Here is a 22,492-nt window from a genome sequence, read left to right as displayed (position 1 = left end):
AATGTTAATGTTCATATAAAAAATTATCTAAGATTTTAATTACACACATTCAGTATAAATTCCATCCGTTTTAACACCAATCGTGTTCTATTAAAAAATCCGAAGAAAAAAGAAACTAAAATGTCTATGGTAAATCCTTCAAGGACCTTTTAAGCTTTTCTCAGAGGTACATTGTCAACAAGTTTCAGAAACTCTACGGTTTAATTCTTGAATCTACGACAGGAATTTATTATTTTTTCCGAATTATAGCTGCAATTATTCTAAAAATTACCAACAAAGTTCCTTCGAACATTTTTGTATGTATAGAAAACTGATATGGAGTGATGCGTAGAGGAATTTATAAAGCAATCGCTAAATATATTGAGATATTCCTGAAGAAGTTTTTAAACCAAAAAAAGTTGAGTTTGGGCTAATTTTTAAATGTTATTTATGGAAGAATCCTGTGATTACCATTCCGAAAAAAATGGAGCTATTTCTAGAGTCTGCAAAAATACTTGATAAATTTTCTGAAGAAATTCTTCGAGAATTTCAAGAATAAATTGCAAAATCTTAGTTAATCTGATGAAAAATTTCCTCAATGAATTCCCAAATTAATCGTTAGAGCTGTTTAAAGAAAAAAAAAATCTCTGTAAAGTACTGAGATTAATTTTTGGTAAATTTTTCGGGAGGATCCTAGGAAAACCATAATACGGTTCTCTAAGAAATCCTTTCACAAATTACTCGGGAAAACTTTGAGTTTTTTCGCGGAAGAGTTTTTGAAAGAACAGTTGAACGTATTTCGCTAGTAACTTCAAAGGAATGTTAGAATTCTCTAAACCAGTGGTCACCAAACAGCGGCCCGCGGGCCGCATGCGGCCTTTGAAAGCATTTTGTGCGGCCCGCGAACAGATTTTGAATGTTAGTGTCAAGTGGCCCGCAAGTAGTAAATTATTGATAAAAATATGTTAATTCTTCCACGCTTCCCAAGTAACCACTAGCCCACTAATTCGCCTTTTTGGGATTATAGGGCTATTAAACGGCGAATATAGGGCATGTCAGCTCTATAATAGCACTATATTAGGACGGAGGGCGATCTAGAGTGCTATTTGGCTACTTGGGTTAAACGAAGTTACAATAAATTGAGTACGATTCGCATTTTCTAATTCGTGTGTCATTTCAACAAGTTCAGAAAAAAAATGCTCCTTTGTTGACTTCTTTTACTTTTTTGCATAGTATATGACACATGAAAATGATTCGCAATATGAGGCATCTCAATGTGACATGTAAATTGTGAAAATGAAGCATAAATCAGAACAAAATTGAGTTTTCAACGCGTTTGAAAATTTCTCACATATGTATTGGTTCAGAAGAGTTCGATTTTGTGCAACATGTTTAAAAAGAGTCCGATCTTGCAAATCAATATTAAAATCATCGCCAATTGATTTGCTTTTCTACATGTCCAACAATCGAATTCATTTTTTATCAGGAATTAATCCCAGTTTAAAGAATCATTGAAATTCATGAGACTACAATTGTTTAATGTAATAAACGCTTCCTGAAACTTTGTGATCATGATAGTATCTTGGGGAGAGCTTTGAAGATTCAGAAATATTTTCTATTATTTTTATGTTTATAGAGAAGGATTCTCAAGAAAGTCGTTAAAATATATCCTCACATAACTTGCGGCCCGCGTCATGATTTGAATGTATTGGATTGGCCCGCTTAGCCTGTTAGGCTGAGGAACACTGCTCTAAACACTTTTAGTTAGGCATTTTTGAAAACATAAAAAAATATTTTCGTGAGAGTTTTGAAGGCATGTGGGATGTTGCTGTGGATGTCTTTAGAGAAATCTAAAAAAATAATTATTTGTGAAAAAATACAGATAGATCTGCGGAAAACTTCTTTGAGAAATCATGAATAACATTTTCCCAATTGAACTCTTCTTAATTGCTCATGATGTTTTTGTAGAATATTACGAGGAAGCCCTAGAGCAACACCTGGAAGAATCTTTTTTTTTGCAGAAAGTCTGAATAATTATTTTGCTTCGATTTTTTTGCTTCAGCTGTTGGTGAACTCTCTGGAGAATTCGTGAAATGAATCCTTGCTTGGTGATCTTGAAGACATTTTTTAGCGAGACTCTTTGAATTTTTAGTACCAATTTTTGTAGAAACGCTAATTTCTGAACATTCTTAACAAATTATTTATAAACAACTGGAGGATACTTTAAACTTACAATTGCAATTTATATTTGATAATTACGTACAGGGCCTCCCAGGAGAAATCATCAAAAGAATTTCTAAAGCATTCTCTGGTGGAATTCTTTGAGAATTTTTAAACAATTCGATTTTTCGAGAAATTTTATGGTGAGATCAAAAAGTTTGGGAATGATTTTCTGTGAGAATCCCAGGACGAACTCAGTGAAAAGGAGTTCTTGAAGAAATCACTGAAAAGTACGAAAATAAGCCATGAAGTAATTCCCGTACTAGTTCTAAAAGGAATCTCTTCAAACCACATGGTTGATTACCAGAAAAAATTGTTGGACATTTCTTGTGAGTTTTTTTGCAACAATTCTTCAATAATTTTTCACTGGATTACAAAAAGAATGAATCTTTTCCGTAGCGAAAATATAAATTTACAAATATTATTGATACACCGCGAAATGAGACAAAATAACAAATAAATAAAATCAATACAAATCTGTTAAAGCTACGAAATTTGTGAAAATCTTGTTATTGCGACTGACATAACTTCTATAAAACTAATATTTGCCAGGCCCCCCCTAGGCCCCCTCCAGCAAAAAATCTTAGCTACGCCAATGAGAAACAGAGGCGAATATTTTTTATTTTCTGTGTAACCAAAGGGGCGTTCAATGGTCCAATAGATTATAGTTAAGTTGTTAAAGGCTGCATTATCAGAAAATATGAAAGTTGTTACCAATTTTATGCAAAACATAAATCACTCGAATGGCTCTATACTGTTGCAGCCTGTGAGAGTTGCTGCTCTTGAACGCTCTCGTGCCACGTATCAAACGTGAGAGTGAATGTTTACATTCATAGGGCTCTCCGATTGCGATGTGCCACGAATTGTTATGGTTCGCGAACTGTTACACTCTCCGAATATGGTTCGATCGGCTTGTTCTGATCGAAATCCAAACACTGCGGGGACCCAAACATTGTCATTTGTTGGAGTTATCAAATGTAGGACATATGGTTATCCAATTCAACCGTTTCTCAAAAGGTTTACGCTGATGCGTTTTTCTTAAAATTCCTTGATATAATGACCACATTATAGTCGATTCCGGAAAATATATGTGACTTGAAATTAGCCTACTTCTGGAGGCACAAAAGCACACCACCCTTCTCACCCGACCTAATCCAGTGACTCACTGGGATAACTCCGACCACAGGAACATTCCCAATATTTTCAGCACAAATATTCGTAGAATGAAAATAGAACCTTATTTATGTATAATCCTAGCACTAAGATGGAGATTTTACGCGCAGCTATTTAGCAAGACCAAGCTGAGAGTCCTGTCGAGAATTCGATTCCCACCAGTCGAGGATCTTTTCGCAAAGGAAATTTTCTCGACTTTCCAGGGCATAGGAGTATATTATATACACATGCAAAAATGATCAATAGACAAAGAAAGCTCTCAGTTAATAATTGTGGAAGTGCTCATAAAAACATCAAGCTGAGAAGCAGGCTCTGTCCCAGTTGGGAGGTAACGAAGAAAGACGAAGAAGGTGAATTTAAGTAACAAACTTCATTAAAACAAATAATTAGTATTTCGTGGGCTCCAATTTATCCATGCATAAAGCTCTAGAATGCTAATCGGTTAAATTGAAAGAAATTAATTACTAAATAAATACTGAAGTGAAACAAAGAAAATTATACCACTCCAGTGACGTGAATTCAAATTGATTGCTGCGAACGTGATCTGAAGGCCAAACAGTAAGATTTAAGATTCTGTGTTCTATCTGTATACCTACTATATAGACCCTCTAGCTACATGGGTATAATTTACCCCAAAATATATCAATAAATCTTCTCCCACATGTCCATACAGCGCAATGTCCGTTGTTCGGTCTAAATGTATATATCGTGGAGCAGAAAAAAAAATAATCTACTGGCGCTCAGCTCTTCAACTAATGCTACCGCATTGGTCGGTAGGTACCCGGCTATCTGCATTTTTTTCTCTTTCAATGGACGTCTCGAACGTTATCGATGATGACCTAACCCAACATTGGAATCGAGAACCCACATTTCCGATCAGATGTTTGAGCACATGTTGAAACAAACAAAATATTCTATTATTAAATAAAAAAAAAGGTTTTTTTTTTTTTCAAGAGGAGCTTTGTAGAATTGAGAGCGTTGAGCTGGGAAAAGTTTTGTTGCATTGCATATCTCTGTAACCGCAAACTTCTAATCGGTAGTGTATATGGCAGGCTAGCTTTTTGTTTCATTTGCACCAATAGGTTCCACGCTTGGTAGCCGTGTGATCTAATTTTGGGACCAATGATGATTAAGCAAAAATATATGTCTGCTCCCTGTCCGATGGCGTTGACAGTGGAAAAATAGGTATACGATTTTGGTACATGCTGTTTGCAACGGAAGCGTCTTTCGTTTTGTTGTGTCTTTGCTGATATGGATATGTAGGTCAGATTTGTTGGTACTATATTACAGCTGATTTGAGACCGTTGAGATATGTGCAAGTCATGCTCGGATAATTACTTCGTAGTGACCATAACTACGTTTAGAACTATAATATATTCCTTAGCCGAGTGATTAGAGTCCGCGGCTACAAAGCAAAGCCATGTTGAAGGTGTCTGGGTTCGATTCCCGGTTGGTCCAGGATGTTCTCGTTATGGAAATTTCCGTGACTTCCCTGGGCATAGAGTATAATCGTACCTGCCACAAGATATACGAATGCGAAAATGGCGACTTTGGCTAAGAAATCTCTCAGTTAATAAGTGTGGAAGTGATCATAAGAACACTAAACTGAGAAGCAGGCTCTGTCCTATACCAGTGAAGACGTTAATGTCAAAAAGAATAAGAAGATATTTAGCGGTTTTCAAATTATGGTCCCCGCTAGGGATGGTACACAAATTATGTCACGCTAAATTTAGACTTTTTAAACCACCTCCCCCCCCCTTTGTCACGTTATTTGTATGAGTCCTTGGCTTGACCACCTCCCCCCCCCCTTGGAGCGTGACGTAATTTGTGCATGACCCCTAAAGTTGTTCACATAAAATTTAAACTAAGATTTATCAAACGTTTGAGTAACCTAATCCACCAAGCACCCAGAACAGAACTTAAACTTTCATGTAGGATATAGTTTGGTATAGAAGGATAAGTATTCTTTAACACATTAAGTTTTAGTTATGTTGTAATTTAGGAATTAACATTGCCATACAAGCTACCAGCTTGTAATGCAATTTGACCTAAATAGTTAAATAATGCATTTTAAACAGCCGATATCTCAAAATCTAGACGTGATATGATGTTTTTGAAATCATCAAAGAATTCAGACCCTTAATTTAAATAATAGTGGAATTTTGGTTCTTGCGACAAAATTGTGCCATAGTGTTATGTTAGCGCACACTTCTCTAGGTCTTTTAGTGAAATTTTGTGTAATTGTTGTGTAATTATTCATTACGCAACTTAAAACAGTTGCATAATTGCTCTGACACTGCATAGTTCAGTGAAGGAGCCAGGAAAGTAAGCCGTTTCATAACAGATTGGCGTGACGAAAAACCGCCTAATACGATGAGGAATTGCGGAACGCAATTTACAACCCTATAATTTAATTAGAGGAATAAATCTTTAGAAGCTTCCATACTTACATAGGATTTCCTTCTGTGGTAGCCACTTCCTAATATACACGTTCGAGGGCTGATTCGGTAGGGTTTCGTTTTCCCACTTCCAGATGACCCGTTGCTTGAACGAGCCCAGAGCGCTCAGAATCGCATTCCGCTTGTCCTCCGGCAGGGTTTCAGCTCGGATCATCGAGCCCCAGCTGATGTAGATTACACCGTGGTCGGCCGTATCCAGCAGTTTCTTCAGTTCGGGGTCGAGTTCCTTGAACTCCTGAATGTGAGCACCTCCGATTTCGATCACAGCCGGAGTCAACGGTTTTGGCCCACTTAGCGAGTAATGCTGATTGACGAACATCATGCTGGTCCGCTTCTGGAGGTCCTTGATGTCGGGCATTCCATCTCCGAATCGCTGTTTGATCATGGCATTAGCGGCATTATCGTTGAACCAGCTGTACATGGCCTTGAAAGTTTGCGCGGTGATGAAGTTAGCCGTTCGCTGCGAGAAACTCATCTTCTCCGAATAGCCCATGAACAGTGCTGGGATGTACGATGGGTTAATGGGATTGCCAACTCGGTCGTAATGCCATGGCATCAGCGGACAGCTACTGAGGCCAATGAAGGGAGCGTTTAACAGGTGCGCCACACCGAGCATACAATCATTGTTGAATTGTTCCACCAATATCAGGTCATACTGGACTTTGGATTCCAGCACCTGTTTGATGGCAGCCGAATTGAGTGCATTATCACAGGCTTGCTTGCCCCAGTCGTACAGCATGAAAAACTCCATGAAGTGAGAAAAGGCGGGTCGGTACTCGAACAGCTGGAGACAGTTATGAATGAGGAGATGGTTAGCATGTGTATAATTAAAATTGATTGATCAATTTAAGAATTATGTTAAATCTTGCCGTATATATAGCATTTCTAGTTCAACTTGTAAATAAAAATGTCATTTCCAGGTTGACCCCTTTCAATGTAAATAAAATTGTGTGCATCTTAAAGTTACTATCTAATAATATTTCCCGTAATTTTTATCTGATTTCGTTTATATTTTAGTTTAGTTTATTTTTGCACGGTTCAACAAAATTACACAGAATTGAGTTCAATTCCCACAAAAACGAGCTCTTCTGGACTAACACATCTGGTATAAAATTTAAACGGATGCTGAAAACCTGCTCCTGGGATAGTTCTTCTTCTTTTCTGCATAAAGAAAGTTTCGAGAAAATTAAGCAGAAAATAGCACATCATCGATTTTTTGGGACGAGTCAAAATTACACACATGTTGGTTGATGCAGAGTGCTCGATTTTGTGGAAGAACAGTGTAATTTGGAAAAAATTAGCTAATTAAAGAAAAAAAATTGAGAATCTTGAGTAAAATATTCATGTAGCATTTTAACATTGATTAGAATATTTATTTGCTATACTATGCGTCTAGGAAATGTTCCACTTTTCTCAGAGACCAGCAATATATTTACATTTTTTTTTTCTTTAAAAAAACCTTAATTTTCGAAAACAAAATATTCATCAGAATGAATGTGAAGTATGTACAGGTCGGACTCGATTATCCGGAGTATAGATTTTTTTTTCACTCCGGATAATCAAATCCTCCGGATAATCGAATCACTAAAAGGAAAAAGAAAATCTGCGATAAAAGAACTTAAATATTACCTTTTTTTTATTGCTTAATTTATATGATGCAGTGGCGTAGCCAGAAATTATTTCTAGGAACATTAGGGGTCTTGAGAAGAAACAAAATTGACCAGCATACGCAAAAAAACATTTTTTCAACCCCCCTTTTCTTACCAAGTCCAAAACTGCTTAACCTTCCATATTGTATATTGCAATACTAAATTATCTCAAATATATAGCGTTAGCGTTAGCGTAGTTACGGTACACGGGAAACAATTCGGTGGTAAAAAATACTATTTTAGCTGACTACGCCCATTCTTGAAACTACCATGGAATTTCAGACCAATTTACTATGTTTACGGCACATCCCACCACATTACTGGGTACATTTGACAGAAATAATTTACAACAATCTGGTTTCGACAACAGACATGGTAAAATCAAGCGCATTTCTGGACTGCTGAAAATTGCCGGTGCGAGCGCTTAAGTTAACCCCCTAAAATGGTAGTTTTTACCGCACTATTTTTTTGCGTGTTTACTTCGTAGATTGGATACGTTTCCTTTGATAACCTCATCTAGACTGCTTTCAGGAACAAGGCTGGGGAGTAAGCCTTGGCCCAGTCTTGGACAATATTACCAAAATCATGAATATTGCTATTCCCGGCCACGCCCATCTTTACCGTAACTTGGGATAGGGGAAGCACTTACTTAATGAGAGGCCACCGACTCAGCGACACCCTTATAAGTGCTACGGAGTTGGAGGTTAGGAGCGGTATATGGTCAAGGATTCGCCAGGAAAGCCAGCGATGGACCCAGAGCATTTATTGTTTCAATGTTTTTAATTTAATATTTTGAATGCCGGCAATCAAAAGTGAATTCATTTGTTTATTACTTATATTGATTATTATGTTTCGTTTTGTACTGACCGATGTACCATTTCTGAATTGTGATAATTTATATTTGAGTTTCTGCTCACAAAAAATAAGCAGAACCGATCCCTACAGGGTCATCGGATTTTTGAAACAATACATGAAATTATGCTGCGCTCATAATACTTGAAAAAAAAAAATAAATAAAAAAAATATAAAAAAAAAACAAAACAACCACGATGCACTGCTCGCTTCGTAGCAACCGACCGACCGGTACCGGAACCGAACAAAAATATCGAACTTTGTAATCGCAATTAACGTTTAAAAAACGAAAGCACACGACGGGGCAACGGATCTGCTGAATTCTTTAAAACAAAGAACACACTACTCGTTAAACACATAAAAAAAATCGGTTCTATGAGCCGCAAAGAGTAGAGAACTTATTCTCTTCTCTATGCTAACGTAAATATCAAGCTAATCAAGCTTCCGCATGCTAAGTAAGAGTAATCTGGTTTCTTTTGTAATGGGACAAACTCACTGGATTGAATCTTAGATATTATGTGCTGTCTGCTTCTTCCCGATCTCGTACGCCTGCCATAATCCAGCCAAATAACAATTACAACACCAAAACTACTTCCATATGCCAATTCACTAAATCATCTATTTCTTTCACTATCACTTTCAATACATGTAATACTTTTCAATACTTGTAACACAAACCACTAAAAAAAGCTTTGAACTAAAGAACTTCCCATAAAATGAGAAGCTATCCGGGTGGCGTAGGACCAGCCGAACCACCAGCGGAATCGCGAGAAAAAAATACTAAATTATCTCAAATATATGCATAAAAACAAAAAAATAAGAATATCGAAAAACATACTCCGGATAATCGAGTCTAAAATTCCGGATAACCGAATCCCGGAAAATCAAGTCGAGTCTCTGGATAATCGGTCACACTCAGGTTATATAAAAATACAATAAAAAAAAACAAAGTTTCAAAAGTCGTAAAAAACTTCTCTTATATGCTTGTTATGAGCCAAGGTTTGAACCAAAAATAAAATTATTTTGATTTCCGAGCCACCAAAATATACACAAAATTCCAAAGTGTACCCCGTCTAAAGGCGGGGTTGGGTATTAGAGGGTTAAGCAATTCAGATAATCTATGGCTTATTTAAACGTAATTAAGGGTGCTTTCACGATTGCCATTAAATTTTACCAAGATATTCATGTTTTAGATAAGTTTAAGTGATCCAAAGCTTTTGCTCGATGTACCAATTGTACGTTGACTTGAATTCTTAATCTTTTTCTTCTTCTACTTATTTTTCTTGGCATTACGTTTTCACTGGGAAAGATCCTGGACCGACCGTGAATCAAACCCAGGTAGCCGCGGACTCCAACCATTAGGCTAAGAAAGGCCCCTGGAATTCCTCCAGGGATCTCAAAGAATTACTCCTGTTATTTCTCCAGTAATATCTGTAGAAATTCCTCTAAGCATACTTGCACAGAAATTTCCCTAGGTAGGAGTTCCCCGAAAAAAAAAATCAGGTTTCGTTATTGGCCTCCGAAAGTTTCTGTACAAATTCCTCTTGAGCTTCCCTCATGAATTCCTCAAAGGATTTATTTAGAAATTACCTTAAGAGTGTCTCCAGAGATTCCTTCAAGAATTTTCTCCAGGAAATGCTAGAGAAACTTCTTTACCGAAGAAGTTTTTGAAAAGCCCTTGCCTGAATATCTGGAGGAATCGCTGGAGAAATTCTTTGAGCCATACTGGAGAAACTTATATCAAAATTTTATGAAGAAATCCTAGAATAGTCTCTAGAGATCCCAGGAAAATCTCTAAATCCCCTCTAGAAAAAAAATTGGTCCCCTCTAGAAAAATATGACAAAATCTATATAGTATCACATGGAGGAATCTTTAGAATATCTGGCAGAATCCCAGAGGAGGAGGGAAATTCTTCTAAAAAATTCTTGCAGGAATCTCTGGATGAATACCCGAAGAAATCCCGAAGAGTAATTCTTGGAGAAATTCCTGAAAGGAATCTGGAGGCTCTGGAGGAATCATTGGAGAAATTTTCCTGGAAGAATCCCTGGAAGAGTCTCTGGAGAGTTTCCAGTAGAAATCTCTGAAAGTTAATTGGGGTGAAGTTGATCACTTTTGAGCAAATCTGTTCAATAATTCCTTGTAGGATGCATGTATTACCATCCAAATAATTTCAAAACCTGTATTGGTTGAATGTTTATCGAATTATACAAACGTAATTTTGGGGAAATGTTATCACAATTACAAAAATATTTTTTAGAAATCAAAAAACGGAGTTTTTGATTCCGGGGTGAAGTTAATCAATTACTGCAATAAGTTTCCTAAAATAAAGCGATATGCAGTTCACTCAATTCGGGGTCACTGAATCCGAATTAAGTCTCAAAAATCTTACAACCTGTTAATAAATCAATCAATTTTAGAGTTGAATGTTGTGAACTACAGAATACACCACATTAAACGCCTAAAGTTATGCATTTTTTCTTTAAATAAGCATCTCACTGACAAAAAACATGTTATTCCTCTGAAAAAGAATTTTTATTTACAATGCAATTTTAAAACTGGATTATCAGCACATATCTGGAATGTATGACACAGTTTATTTAAATGGTGTCTATATAGCCTTGGCAGTATTCGAATGTTTGGAGAAAAATCCTACAAAAGTTCATAAAACATTTCCTAAAAATCCGTTTTTTCTATACCATGGAACCATTACCATTATATTCAATGTCCAAACGAATTTCAAAACATCAAGAGCAACTATCAGGTAATGCGATATCACAGAAATTGTGATAATTTAAATCGAATCATAGCTCTCTTGACAGTTTATACATGGAGTATGAACGGGAACGGGAATGATCAACTTCTCCCCACTGATCAATTACACCCCGAATTATGGTACCTGGGTAAATTGCTGAATGAATCAATGAAAGGATACCTGAGTTAATTGACGAAAGGAACTTTGAAGGTTTACCTTGGTCAATTGCTGAAGGTTTCATTGGAAGCATCTCAGGAGGAATCCCTGGAGAAATTCCTGGAGGAATCCATGGAAGAATCACTGTGAAGATTATGTGGGAGTACTCCCTGTAAAAATCCCTGCAGAGATCATTCTGGAGAAATCCCTGGATAATCCTTGGAGGAATCCATGGGGAACTTTCTGGAGAAATCGTTGGATAAATATCTGGATGAATCCGTAAAGGGATTTTCCTAGAGGAATCTAGGTAGATATTTCCTTATTGTACTTAATCCCTGGAGAAATTATTAGAGTACCGTTTTGTCTCAAATTCCGAACAGACTCATATTCCGAACACTCCGTTTTGGTATGGCGATTCGGTTGAAATGTTTCGCTGAAATATGTCATCAAATTTCAAGGAAATGGCAGTCAATTGCAATTCAATTTTAATGTCTTCCAATCTATTTTATACCTCGGGAGTAGTGATGATTTTCTAGTTCGAGACCAGTAAAACTAGCTTAGATACACCTATTTGCGAAATTATTCATTTGAATACGCTTTATTCGTGCTGTTCGGAATTTGAATCAAGGTGTTCGGAATATGAGACAGAATGAACACAGTGTTCGGCTTATGAATCAAAATGTTGTTTCACACTCTTACGTAAAAACAATGCTAAACAAGTTTAAATCAACAATTTTATCGTCACACCCAACAGCTAACAGTTAGGCTCTGCGGAAAAATTGAAATTTTCACAAATATCAGCTAATTTATGCCTATCAGATGCATTTGAAGTCATTGTTGGCCTTAAGTGCTTGGAATATGAGTCAAAACGGTATTTTCTAATAAAATACCTGGATAATGATTTCATGGATAATCTTTGAAGGAATTTTTAGAGGAATTTAGGAGTCATTCACGTAACGATTTTCCGGGAGATGTTCCTCAAGGAATTCCTGGAGGAATCCCTCAAAAAGATCGGAGGAATTTCTAGTGGAACCCCTGGAGAATTGCCAGATTGAATCCCTTGAGGAATTCATGGAGCCCTGAACAGGACTACCTGAAGATGTCCCTACTTGTATCCTTGGAGGAATCCCTGGAGGATTTTTTGATGAAATATCTGGAGTGATTCTTGAAGAGATTGTTCTAGTGTACCTCCGGAGAAAGACTTGGAGAAATCTCTGCAAGGATCCCTATAGAGTTTTTCCTGGATGAATCATTGAAGGAGTCTCTAAAAAATAGCAAAATAAATAGCTTGAAGAATTTTTGGAAAAATATCTGGAAGGAATCCTGGAAGAATCCTTAAAAAATTCCTAGAGGAATCCCAGTAAAAAAAAATGAGGAATCTATGAAAAATTCACTGGAGGCATTGCTGTGGAAAAATTCTATAGAGATTATCTTGCAAAATCCATCCAATAATCCTTGGAGGCATCCCTGCAGGAATTCCAGAAGGAATTCCTGAAGGTATTCTTGGAACCCAATCGGAGCTGGTCTCAATAATCATAGTGATCAAAAGCTCTTCTCGGAAGAATACCTGGAGGATTCACGCTTGTGAAATCTCCGGAGAAATCACTGTATTGATTACTGTAGATTATCTCAGATGAATTTCTAGTAAAATTCCTTAAGAAATTTTCGAAGGAATTCTTAAAGAAATCTCAGAAAATTTCTGGAGATATATCGGAAGGTATATTTGAAGTAATCATTAGAGATTTTGCTGAAGGAACTTCAGGATGATTTCCCGCACAACAAAAAAAAAAAAATTCGGCCGATGTAAATTGTGACTTTGTATCAAGAATCGAACGTAAATGAATTCGATCACATCTATCTCAAAATAATATTCCATTCAAAACGTGATCGGATTCGATCGACGAAAATGCCAACAATTCAATTTCGAGTAGTTAAATAAAACTTGTAGCAAACTGAATTCACTTCCCTCAGCGTGGTGAAATGACCGAGAAGTATCGGACGTGACTCTCACCCGCTAGACATGGATTCAAATCCCGATCAAACATTTATATATTTTTTATAAAATTCTCATTCTCATTCTAGACCTCATGAGTGTAAAAACTAATAACACCCACAGAAGCTTTCAATGTATTTTAATAGTAGAAAGTAGCAATCATTTCTCGCGTTGAGTATCATACAGACGTATCTGCAGTGATCGATTTCTCTTCGTCGATTTTATCTTTGCATTACAGTGATACCTCCATGAGTCGATGTTCCATGACTCGATATCGACTCATGGAACCATACTAAAAACACAATTCCATGGTTACTATGATGGTCCCTAGAAACAGCTTTCCAAAGGATTGCTGTTCCATGATCCGATATTTCCATGAGTCGATGGTCCCTTCAATATCGACTCATGGAGGTTTCACTGTATTACAAGAAATTCATCCGATTTGTAATTCAATTGAAATTATTTCGGTAAAAGTTTTTTCGCCTTTTACATTTTTGTTATCGCCTTTTTACATTTTTGTTAACGCGATATTAGGTTTTCGTTTTTTTCTGTTGTTTATTGAGTTTTAAAATGTAGGTCAAAGTTCTATAACGAAACAAAATACATTTATTATCAATGAGGAAATCATGTCCGTGTTACAACATTAACTACGACGCTAAGCAAGCTCAGCACTGTCTGGCTGTTGCCAAATCATTCCATTTAACTTCCGTTAATCTTTCTTACAAAAGGATCCCTAGTATTAAGAAGGGTGCAATCAGTTTCTAGGGAGCCACATAGACGTAGCGGTAAACGCGCAGCTTTTCAGAAAGCCAAGCTGAGTTCGTGATTGCCACAAGATATACAAATACAAAAATAATCAATTGACAAAGAAAGCTTTCAGGTAATAACTGTGGAAGTGTTCAGAAGAACACTAAGCTGAGAAAGAAGCAATCAGTTTTTGTTTTCCCTCAAAGTATAAAGTTATGACGTACCGTAATCCGGGGTAACATTGATCAGTTTTTAGAGTATTTTTTAAATATTTCTTTCAAAAATGCAAATGCTGTGAGTTTTATATTATAAAACAAGTAGCTCGTGACTATATACTGTATTTTGTTTTTTGAGAGATTTAAACATATTTACAAAAATGTTTTATGCGATTTTTTCATTTAGCTGAAATGGGGTAACATTGATCATCCATGTAAACAACGTTCGGTAATATTGAAAATGTCGTTACTTACTTAAATCATGGCCCCTGAAGCCTAATTTGACGTCCAAACGCTTACATCTCATTTACTTTTTGAGTTATTTCAAAATTAAAAACACCTCGAACAGCGGAATACGCCTAAAGGTAGGCAATTTCCTTAGGGAATTCTACATTCTTAACAGTAATTCGTTAATGTTGCCTAATTGAACATACTTATAAAAGTTTGGACAACGGAATCGCTTTTGGTGATGCCATTTATAGTGAGAACCACATTCTCCTTGTTCATATCGCATGCAGAATTTATGTGAGACATGAATCTTCGGTAGTGTCATCCTTAACCATTGAAATCATTGTTTCGCAAATTTGACAAATATACGCATAAAGTTAACGCAATTTTTGCAAAAACTTTAATTTTTAATAGCTTATAAATATAAGAAAGAGAAGCAACATTCATGCTTTGGAAATGTTTCATCAATAAATTTTGATACCAACTTATTACGAGATGAGTCATTCCGATCAATGTTACCCCGCTGATCAATGATACCCCGGATTACGGTAGCTAAATATTTTCGAGGAACTGGAGTTTCAGGGAAACTGGGCATTGGGGAAGCTGGAGTTCGGGAAAACGACGTTCGGATAAAAGTTGCACAGTTTCTTCAGCAAGATCCATTAAAATTTTGAGAAGGGTTATCACAGGATACCCAACAAGATTCCACAAAATCAAAAACAGTTATTGGGAATCGAAGAATTTTAAAACGAAACTGGTTTAACTCGAAGGGAATCGCATCTAAGAGATCTACAGCCAGCATTACCACGCTAGAGCTGTGTGAAATCAGCGTACTTTCACCAGACTCACCGTACTCAGTACACAGTACAAAGTAGTTTTAGGTTAAGTAAAAGATGAATCGAAACCACATCTCAAATGTTCACGACCATAAATCTAAACAGCTAAAAATATATTGCTAATCATCAGTAATTGATCAAATTTGCAAAATGAACGCTGTCTGCTTCTTTGTTAGCATGGTCTCGATAACAAAACTAGCGATTGAAATTCATTTCCTTGATTTGTACGACCATTGGATCAAATTTCCCAATTATTGCAAACTATCAAATTACACTTCCCAATACTCACCTCAAAGCTAACCGAGTCCGACAGCAACTTCATTCCTTCCAGCGGTATGTCCACATAGTTCGGCGGTGGGTTGTCTTTCGGGAAGTGGCTAACGACAGTCACCTCGTGTCCAGCCGCGGCCAACCCCTTCAGAACCGGTTCGAAGAAGTGGAAATGGCTGGCGCCCGGATGTGGGAATAGTCCCAGAATTCTGTACGACCAGGCCTGATCGCACACCAGGCCAAACAGCCCCAATATCACAGCCCAGCAGTTTCGGTTGAGCAACGGTTTCATCTTGGCGACGACGTCTCACCTCATCCAACCTGTTGCATGCATAATGAAATGGGGTTTTAAATTTCATCGGATTTTTTTTTCTGAATGGAACTTGTTTCGACAAAATACGACACCGTTCTCGAGAGGTCTACATGAGTCTTCAGCAGGAGAGCACAAGCCAGAACGCTACATGAAAGAAGGTACCTACGATCAAAATCTCAACCAGCTGAGCGCAATTGGATGGATTGGAACCCGTCAGCTGATTGTTATTCAAAAGCCGTCTCGTGTTCCTCTCTGAATGGAAGCTGTTACAGCCGATGGAAGCTATTTGGCGCATAAGTCTAACTCAAGGTCTTCGCGTCTCCCTTGTTCATGCTGTTATGCCTTCATGAAGTTTTTTTTGGTTTTATACATTCTAACTCTTCCATGGGAGATCGCCAGTCGAATCAAGCTCGTACCATAAATAAACGAATAGGCCATATAAACTCGAATTGGGTAAGATCAGTACCCGTATGGTTTGATAGATAATCTCTGCTGTCGCACAGACAAATTAGAAAACACTTAATGGTGGCGCGATGACTCAAGAGAGAGTCGTAAAACAGTGCGGAAAACACACTCTAGACACGACATAAATTGTTGCGAAGTCATTGCAATTTAAAACTGTAGGTAACTGTCGCAGTCGGGATGGAAATGATTTATTTCTCAGAAATTCACCGGATTTGTGCATTCATGATGAGTTTTGTTGACGTTAACTTCACGTGCTGCTAATCGATGAGACTAGGTGGATGACTTTTATTTTATGATACCGTCATAAAGTAAGGCATCAAGCTTAGGCACGTTTCGTCTAAATTGACGGGAACTATCTGCGTTCAAACATTGCATTAAAGCTATAAGTTATAAAAAGGAAAAAAAAATTAAAGGCTTCTTCATTCATAGCGTTATCTTCTGGTTAAGTGATTGATGCTATTATTTTTAATTATACTAATCATTGTATAATTACTGTTGTGTTTTCGGTAGATCATCTAGAAACGGAAATTACCACAAGAGTTCCAGCAACATTTTAACGAATATTCGAAACAGCTCCTATAGGAAACCTCCAGTAATTTCCGGAAGGTTTTTCTCAAAATATCCTACTGGATTATTTTCTTTAATAAGACCCATTCTAGTTAGAACCCTTGTTTGGATTCCTTGAGAAATTCCTGGAAACGTTTCTGAAGTAATCCTCGAAGTAGTTCTAAATCAAGTTCCAGAAGAAACATTGGAACTCTTGGAGAAAATCATGTAAGTATCTTTGAATGATTTTTTTATTCGATTGGAATCTTGGAAGGTACGTTAAAAGAAAAACAAATGGATTTCCTTAAAAAAAATAATGGTTAGCATTTTAGAGACATTTTTAAACAAATCCTTGGAATTCCTAGATTTATCTCTGATGGATTGATGACGACATCCATAGAGAAATTTTACTTTCATGTTAGGAAGTATTCGGAGTATTTGTTATTTAAATTGTAAGGGTGATTGCTGGAGTAGTCTCTCAGATAAATCGTATTGTAATCCTTGCAGTAATTCATGTTATAACTTGCTGGAAATGATTGAAAATGTGGTTAAACAGAATAAGCTCACTCCGACTTTCAATCCTCTCAGCCTCACATCGTGGTGAAGAAAAAAAGGAATCCACCTTACGTTAAGGAACCTTGATACAGGACATGAACCAAAGACTGAATACTAAATACTAGGTTGAACTAGAGTGACATGTTAATCATGTAAAGTTCCTTATTTCAGTTAAGGATCGACTTCAACTCGAATATTGTAGGAATTTTTGGATTGCAGCCTTCAATCCTTGATTAAAACAGTAGACAAAGACTGTTTAGTTAAGGATGAAGACTGCAAGCCAAAATTTCCTACAAGACCTTCATTTCCCACAGGCCATTCCATAGCCTGGAACCTTCTGATCCTCCGATGAACAACACAGTACAGTCTCCGGTTTCAGAAAAAATCTTGTACTAAACCGAGGATTACCGTTGATAGCAACAGGGCGATTAAGATAAACCAGAACCAATTATCCACAATTTATGTTCAGTACGAAATCGACAACCAGTTTATCTTCAAAATTATGTATTGTAACTAAAAAGAAAACAATATGTAATGATTCATAATGTACCAATAGATTCTTTAGTATAAACTAAGAGAGAGATATCTAAAGTGGTCTTAATTTTTTTTTCGTAATTCTGAACTCCACGCAATTAGTCTGGGGGCCAGAAAATTAGCTAATTTTCAAATGGACGAAACCTTATATACAGTAAATGAAAAATAAACGAATTTAGTACTATACCATTTAATTCCACTAGAGTTTATATCCTTTGACAGATACGCGTATTTCGACCTCAACTGTAAGGCCATCTTCAGTGTCGTGTACTAGGTGGTACTAAATGGTATAGTACTAAATTCGTTTTTTTTTCATTTACTTATAGGTATTCCACAAAACAGCTATAAGATTTGTTATTATATACAGTGCCCGTACGATTTTGTCAACATGACAATCATTTTCATATTGCCTAAATCGAACCGTGCCAAAATCGAACGGACAATGTACCTCTAGAAAGCTAGGAAATTGAACTAAACCTCACTGGCACCCCTTTGCTTTTGGTACCCTTATTTGTATTTTTTACAAAAACGGCTTGAGAACTAATACTTTTCTATTGAAATTATTCCTAGCGAAATTTTCATGAATCCTTTTTTTCATATTATTACAAAATAAATTTTATTATTTATTAAAAATCAGAAAGTTTCAAATTGAAATACTTTTTCAAAAATCAACAATAATTTGATTCGACCAAAGTTCTTACATTTACTAGGAAAACAAACATCAAAATATTCGCAAACTTGTGTTGAAGTACATCTTTATGCACGCAACATGCTTTAAATATTTAAGGTGAAGGTTCATTCAGCACGTAAACATAATGTTGCCACCCACTCGAGCCACCCGCTAAATCACCCTCTCGAGCCACCCAACAAGGCGGAGCACAATGTTATGTGCGTCGGCCAAAAATAAATAATCATGTTTCATGTATACCTCCACCAACAAAATTATGTAGGTAGTGTTACTTGCACACGTTTCATACAAAGGTATTATTGTCGATATGAATTCATCAACAACTTCATAAAAGCTCAAAATCACAATTTATTTTATTTGCTGGTGAAAACATGTTTTTTGACCAAAATTATAAGCATTTTTCACACCATGCGCGTATTGTTTACTTTTTTTTTGGCAGTTCTCTCCTCTCTTTTCCCGCTTCTCACGGACGGAGAAAGTTGCCATCAGTATGCATTTGAATTCTACAGTCAATTGAACTGTATAATATCTTATATTCAATTTTGCTATTAAATTGCGTCGTACATTGTTTTTTCTCACGCATAAAGATGTTTTACAACACTTGTGACATTGTAACCTTTTGAGTATTGTGAAATTGTAAAATACGTGGTTGTAGCAAGTGTATGAATATCTTATATATGTATAATGTATAATATCTTATATTCAATTTTGCTATTAAATTGCGTCGTACATTGTTTTTTCTCACGCATAAAGATGTTTTACAACACTTGTGACATTGTAACCTTTTGAGTATTGTGAAATTGTAAAATACGTGGTTGTAGCAAGTGTATGAATATCTTATATATGTATAATGTATAATATCTTATATTCAATTTTGCTATTAAATTGCGTCGTACATTGTTTTTTCTCACGCATAAAGATGTTTTACAACACTTGTGACATTGTAACCTTTTGAGTATTGTGAAATTGTAAAATACGTGGTTGTAGCAAGTATATGAATATCCAAACAATTTTAATTCCAAACATAAAAACTGACATCACTTCCAATCAGTGAGAGCGGCGCATTCGACTCATAAACAATGTTGGTTCAGTGAATTCGCGTTCCGGTGCTGTTTTCGAGCACAAATTGACGAATATACGTAATTTATTGCTCCTAGAAGTATTGTCTGTGGAAAATCAGAGTGTTTCAAGTATCGCATTAAATTTTTGCATTGCTACGGTGAGTAAAAAACGATTAAAAGTTAGTTTTAGAACGGGCACCGAAAAGCCAGCAAACAATATCTCGGTGCGTGAAGAAGAAGTGATTCGAAAGTGCATGGTATTTTACAACACAAATCACAGCAATAACTACGTATTTGCATTCAAAAACTTGTGATTTGTGAAAAACATATTATGGAATGCTTTCAGTTAAGAAACCACCGCTCTACAATAAGGTTAGTAACTTCAAATAATCATTTTTTGTGATCGCTCTCCAAAACACTGTGAGAAGTGTGGGAGGAGGGAACGGAAAGCGAAGGGGGAAGTAAGGTGCCATATTAGAGGCCATTTTGGTACTCATGGGGATATGTCCTTAAAACTCATAGCCTGTACCAAAGAAGTGTTTATGATGAAATTTGTAGGTTTCTTCGTATAAAATTATGGAAATTACATAGATTGTGACCTTTTTACCTAAAACCACGAGGCTTATGAACGGTCCTCAATCACGAAATTTCTTATGTTCGTTACACGTTTTAGATTGTATTAAACGAACGAAATAGAATTCCACCGCAATTTGATTTCGTACGGAAAATAGCGCTTCAAACAGTATTTCGATAGCTTTTTACACGTTTAGAAACAATAAAACGTGGTGCAATTTGCCCAATAATTTAAAGTTATACATTTCCACCACAATTTGTCCTAAACCAAAATTATGTGAGAGACGTAAAGTTGGATGAATATATATGAAAACCGAAATTTGGCTCGAATTGATAAAGGAAGACATTTTCAGTCCAAAGGAGGACGGAAGGACGTGTTGTCGAAAGGAGGACATGTTCTGAAGAATACCATCTGGTAAGCTTAGATCTATCGAACTTGGTTACCTTTTGTAGTAACATGGGACAAATGTAGTACTAGAATTCATTCTGAGCCCGACTACTATGTCATGATTGTGCCTTTGGGAAAACTTTTAAAAGAATTCTTGGAGAAAATTTTATTTTATTCTTAGTGCGCATAAAACCTGCAATGCTTTGATGTAATTTGATGAGGAATTCTTATATTACTTTCTATACAAATCAGCACAAACATATATATTTTTTTAAACGGCTCATTCAGATGTGGATATAATTCTCCATATTCAATGAGTTAAAGTAAGGTGGGGTAAAAGTTTCTTTTAATGATTTAGAGTTCAATTCAAAACAAATTCTATAAATGTCATGGTCATTCAAATGCTATTCAAGTAAGAGACTTTCATTCCAAAAATGATTAAAATCGGTTGAAATTTGCAAAAGTTGTGACTTTTTGTAGGTTTTTATGCGAAAATTGTATTTTTTTTTTATCTAACTTCCACGACAAAATGAAAAGAAACATCAGTATATATTAGATGGATTGATATGGGTTATGAGAAGGGTTTGCGTGATATGTGGGGTTTTGAATACGAAACTCGTAACCTTCTGAGTTATTGAGTCACCAAGTGACTCAGTAGCTTAGTTAGTAAAGCGCTCGTCTAGCAAACAAGAGTCCTGGGTTCGAATCCAAGCCGAGCACGTGGATTTTTTTTTTCATAATTTCACCCATAATTTATTCATCTTCATCAAGCGTAATGAGTTAATTAATTTAGTTCACAGGATAATTTTTTTCACAAATATTTTGATGAATTACTGGAGATGTATCGCTGGGGCAGATCGCAGTTTTCGACGCCCTCTAGTACTCTGGTATGCTTCCTAGAGATTTGGTGTCTTCGACAAAGTGTTTTGGAATAATTTGTATGACATTTTAGCTCCTTCGAATTTGATCTAGATCAGTTTTCTTTTCTGACAGTAGCGTGTTAGTAAATCATTTTCTTCTAAAAGTTGTTCATTAAGGCGTTTTTTACACTTCTTCCGAAGACACTATTACTCTATCGCTGACTTGGAGAACGCTGTATGACACTTTATTAAAAACAGCTAAAAAAACGATTTCTACTATTGTTTCGTACAAAAAAAAATTGTAAAGAATATTTTGTCATCAAGTTTTCGAAGCTTAACAATAACAAAGTAAATAGACGTCATTTACTAGCATGATCTTCAAATCCAACCATACTTTTAGTAAAACCAGTCCAGAAACAGTGTTTTACAAAATCTTGGAAAACTCATGAAGCGGCAATGCCGGCGGCTAATTTTTGTTTAGGGGGAGATCCCCCAGTGCCGGACAGCACCCAATACCGGACAAAGTAAAAAAATTGGGAAATCATGGTCCAATCAGGATGGTATATTAGAAGGAAAGGAAGCTATTATGGAGACTAATGTTTGCGTAGAATAACACATCCTTGAAATATGCATGCCTTTTTAAAAAAGTAAAATAAAATTGAAAATCTTAAAAAAAATCAATAATGAGCCTGTTTAGTAATTATTTTGAATATGAAAAAATACTTTGGATCACGCAAGCATGTTCGAAAATAATCCTTATTTGATAGTATAAATGTATTTTATACCATAATTGAACAAAATACGGACAAATTACAATTTTGGTTAAGCACCTCCTGTCCCCCAGTTTCGGACAGCTTTATTTGTTATATGTTATCTTTGCAATTATTGTACCAGTGTCTCAATTTACATGAATTTTTCATGGATTCCGTCGATCATGGTATCAAACATGCGATATAATTAAGAAGAATGAACATTCAGA

At 36.1% G+C, this 22,492-nt stretch overlaps 1 protein-coding gene across 1 annotated transcript in view; it reads right to left on the bottom strand.

Annotated features, from left to right (window-relative positions):
* LOC5575669 (UDP-glucuronosyltransferase 2B37) overlaps positions 1-22,492 on the bottom strand; it is a 44,789-nt gene that overhangs the window by 4,800 nt on the left and 17,497 nt on the right. Inside the window, exons 2-3 of the mRNA XM_001662078.2 lie at positions 15,550-15,851; positions 5,823-6,615 (exon numbers count right to left, since the gene is read on the bottom strand). Of these exons, the coding sequence (XP_001662128.2) occupies positions 5,823-6,615; positions 15,550-15,822 (1,066 nt within the window). The 5' untranslated portion in view covers positions 15,823-15,851. The remainder of the gene's footprint in view (positions 1-5,822; positions 6,616-15,549; positions 15,852-22,492) is intronic.

This window comes from Aedes aegypti, chromosome 2 (genome assembly GCF_002204515.2).
Source record: "Aedes aegypti strain LVP_AGWG chromosome 2, AaegL5.0 Primary Assembly, whole genome shotgun sequence".
NCBI lineage: Eukaryota > Metazoa > Arthropoda > Insecta > Diptera > Culicidae > Aedes > Aedes aegypti.
This window is presented reverse-complemented; position numbering and strand designations above follow the sequence as displayed.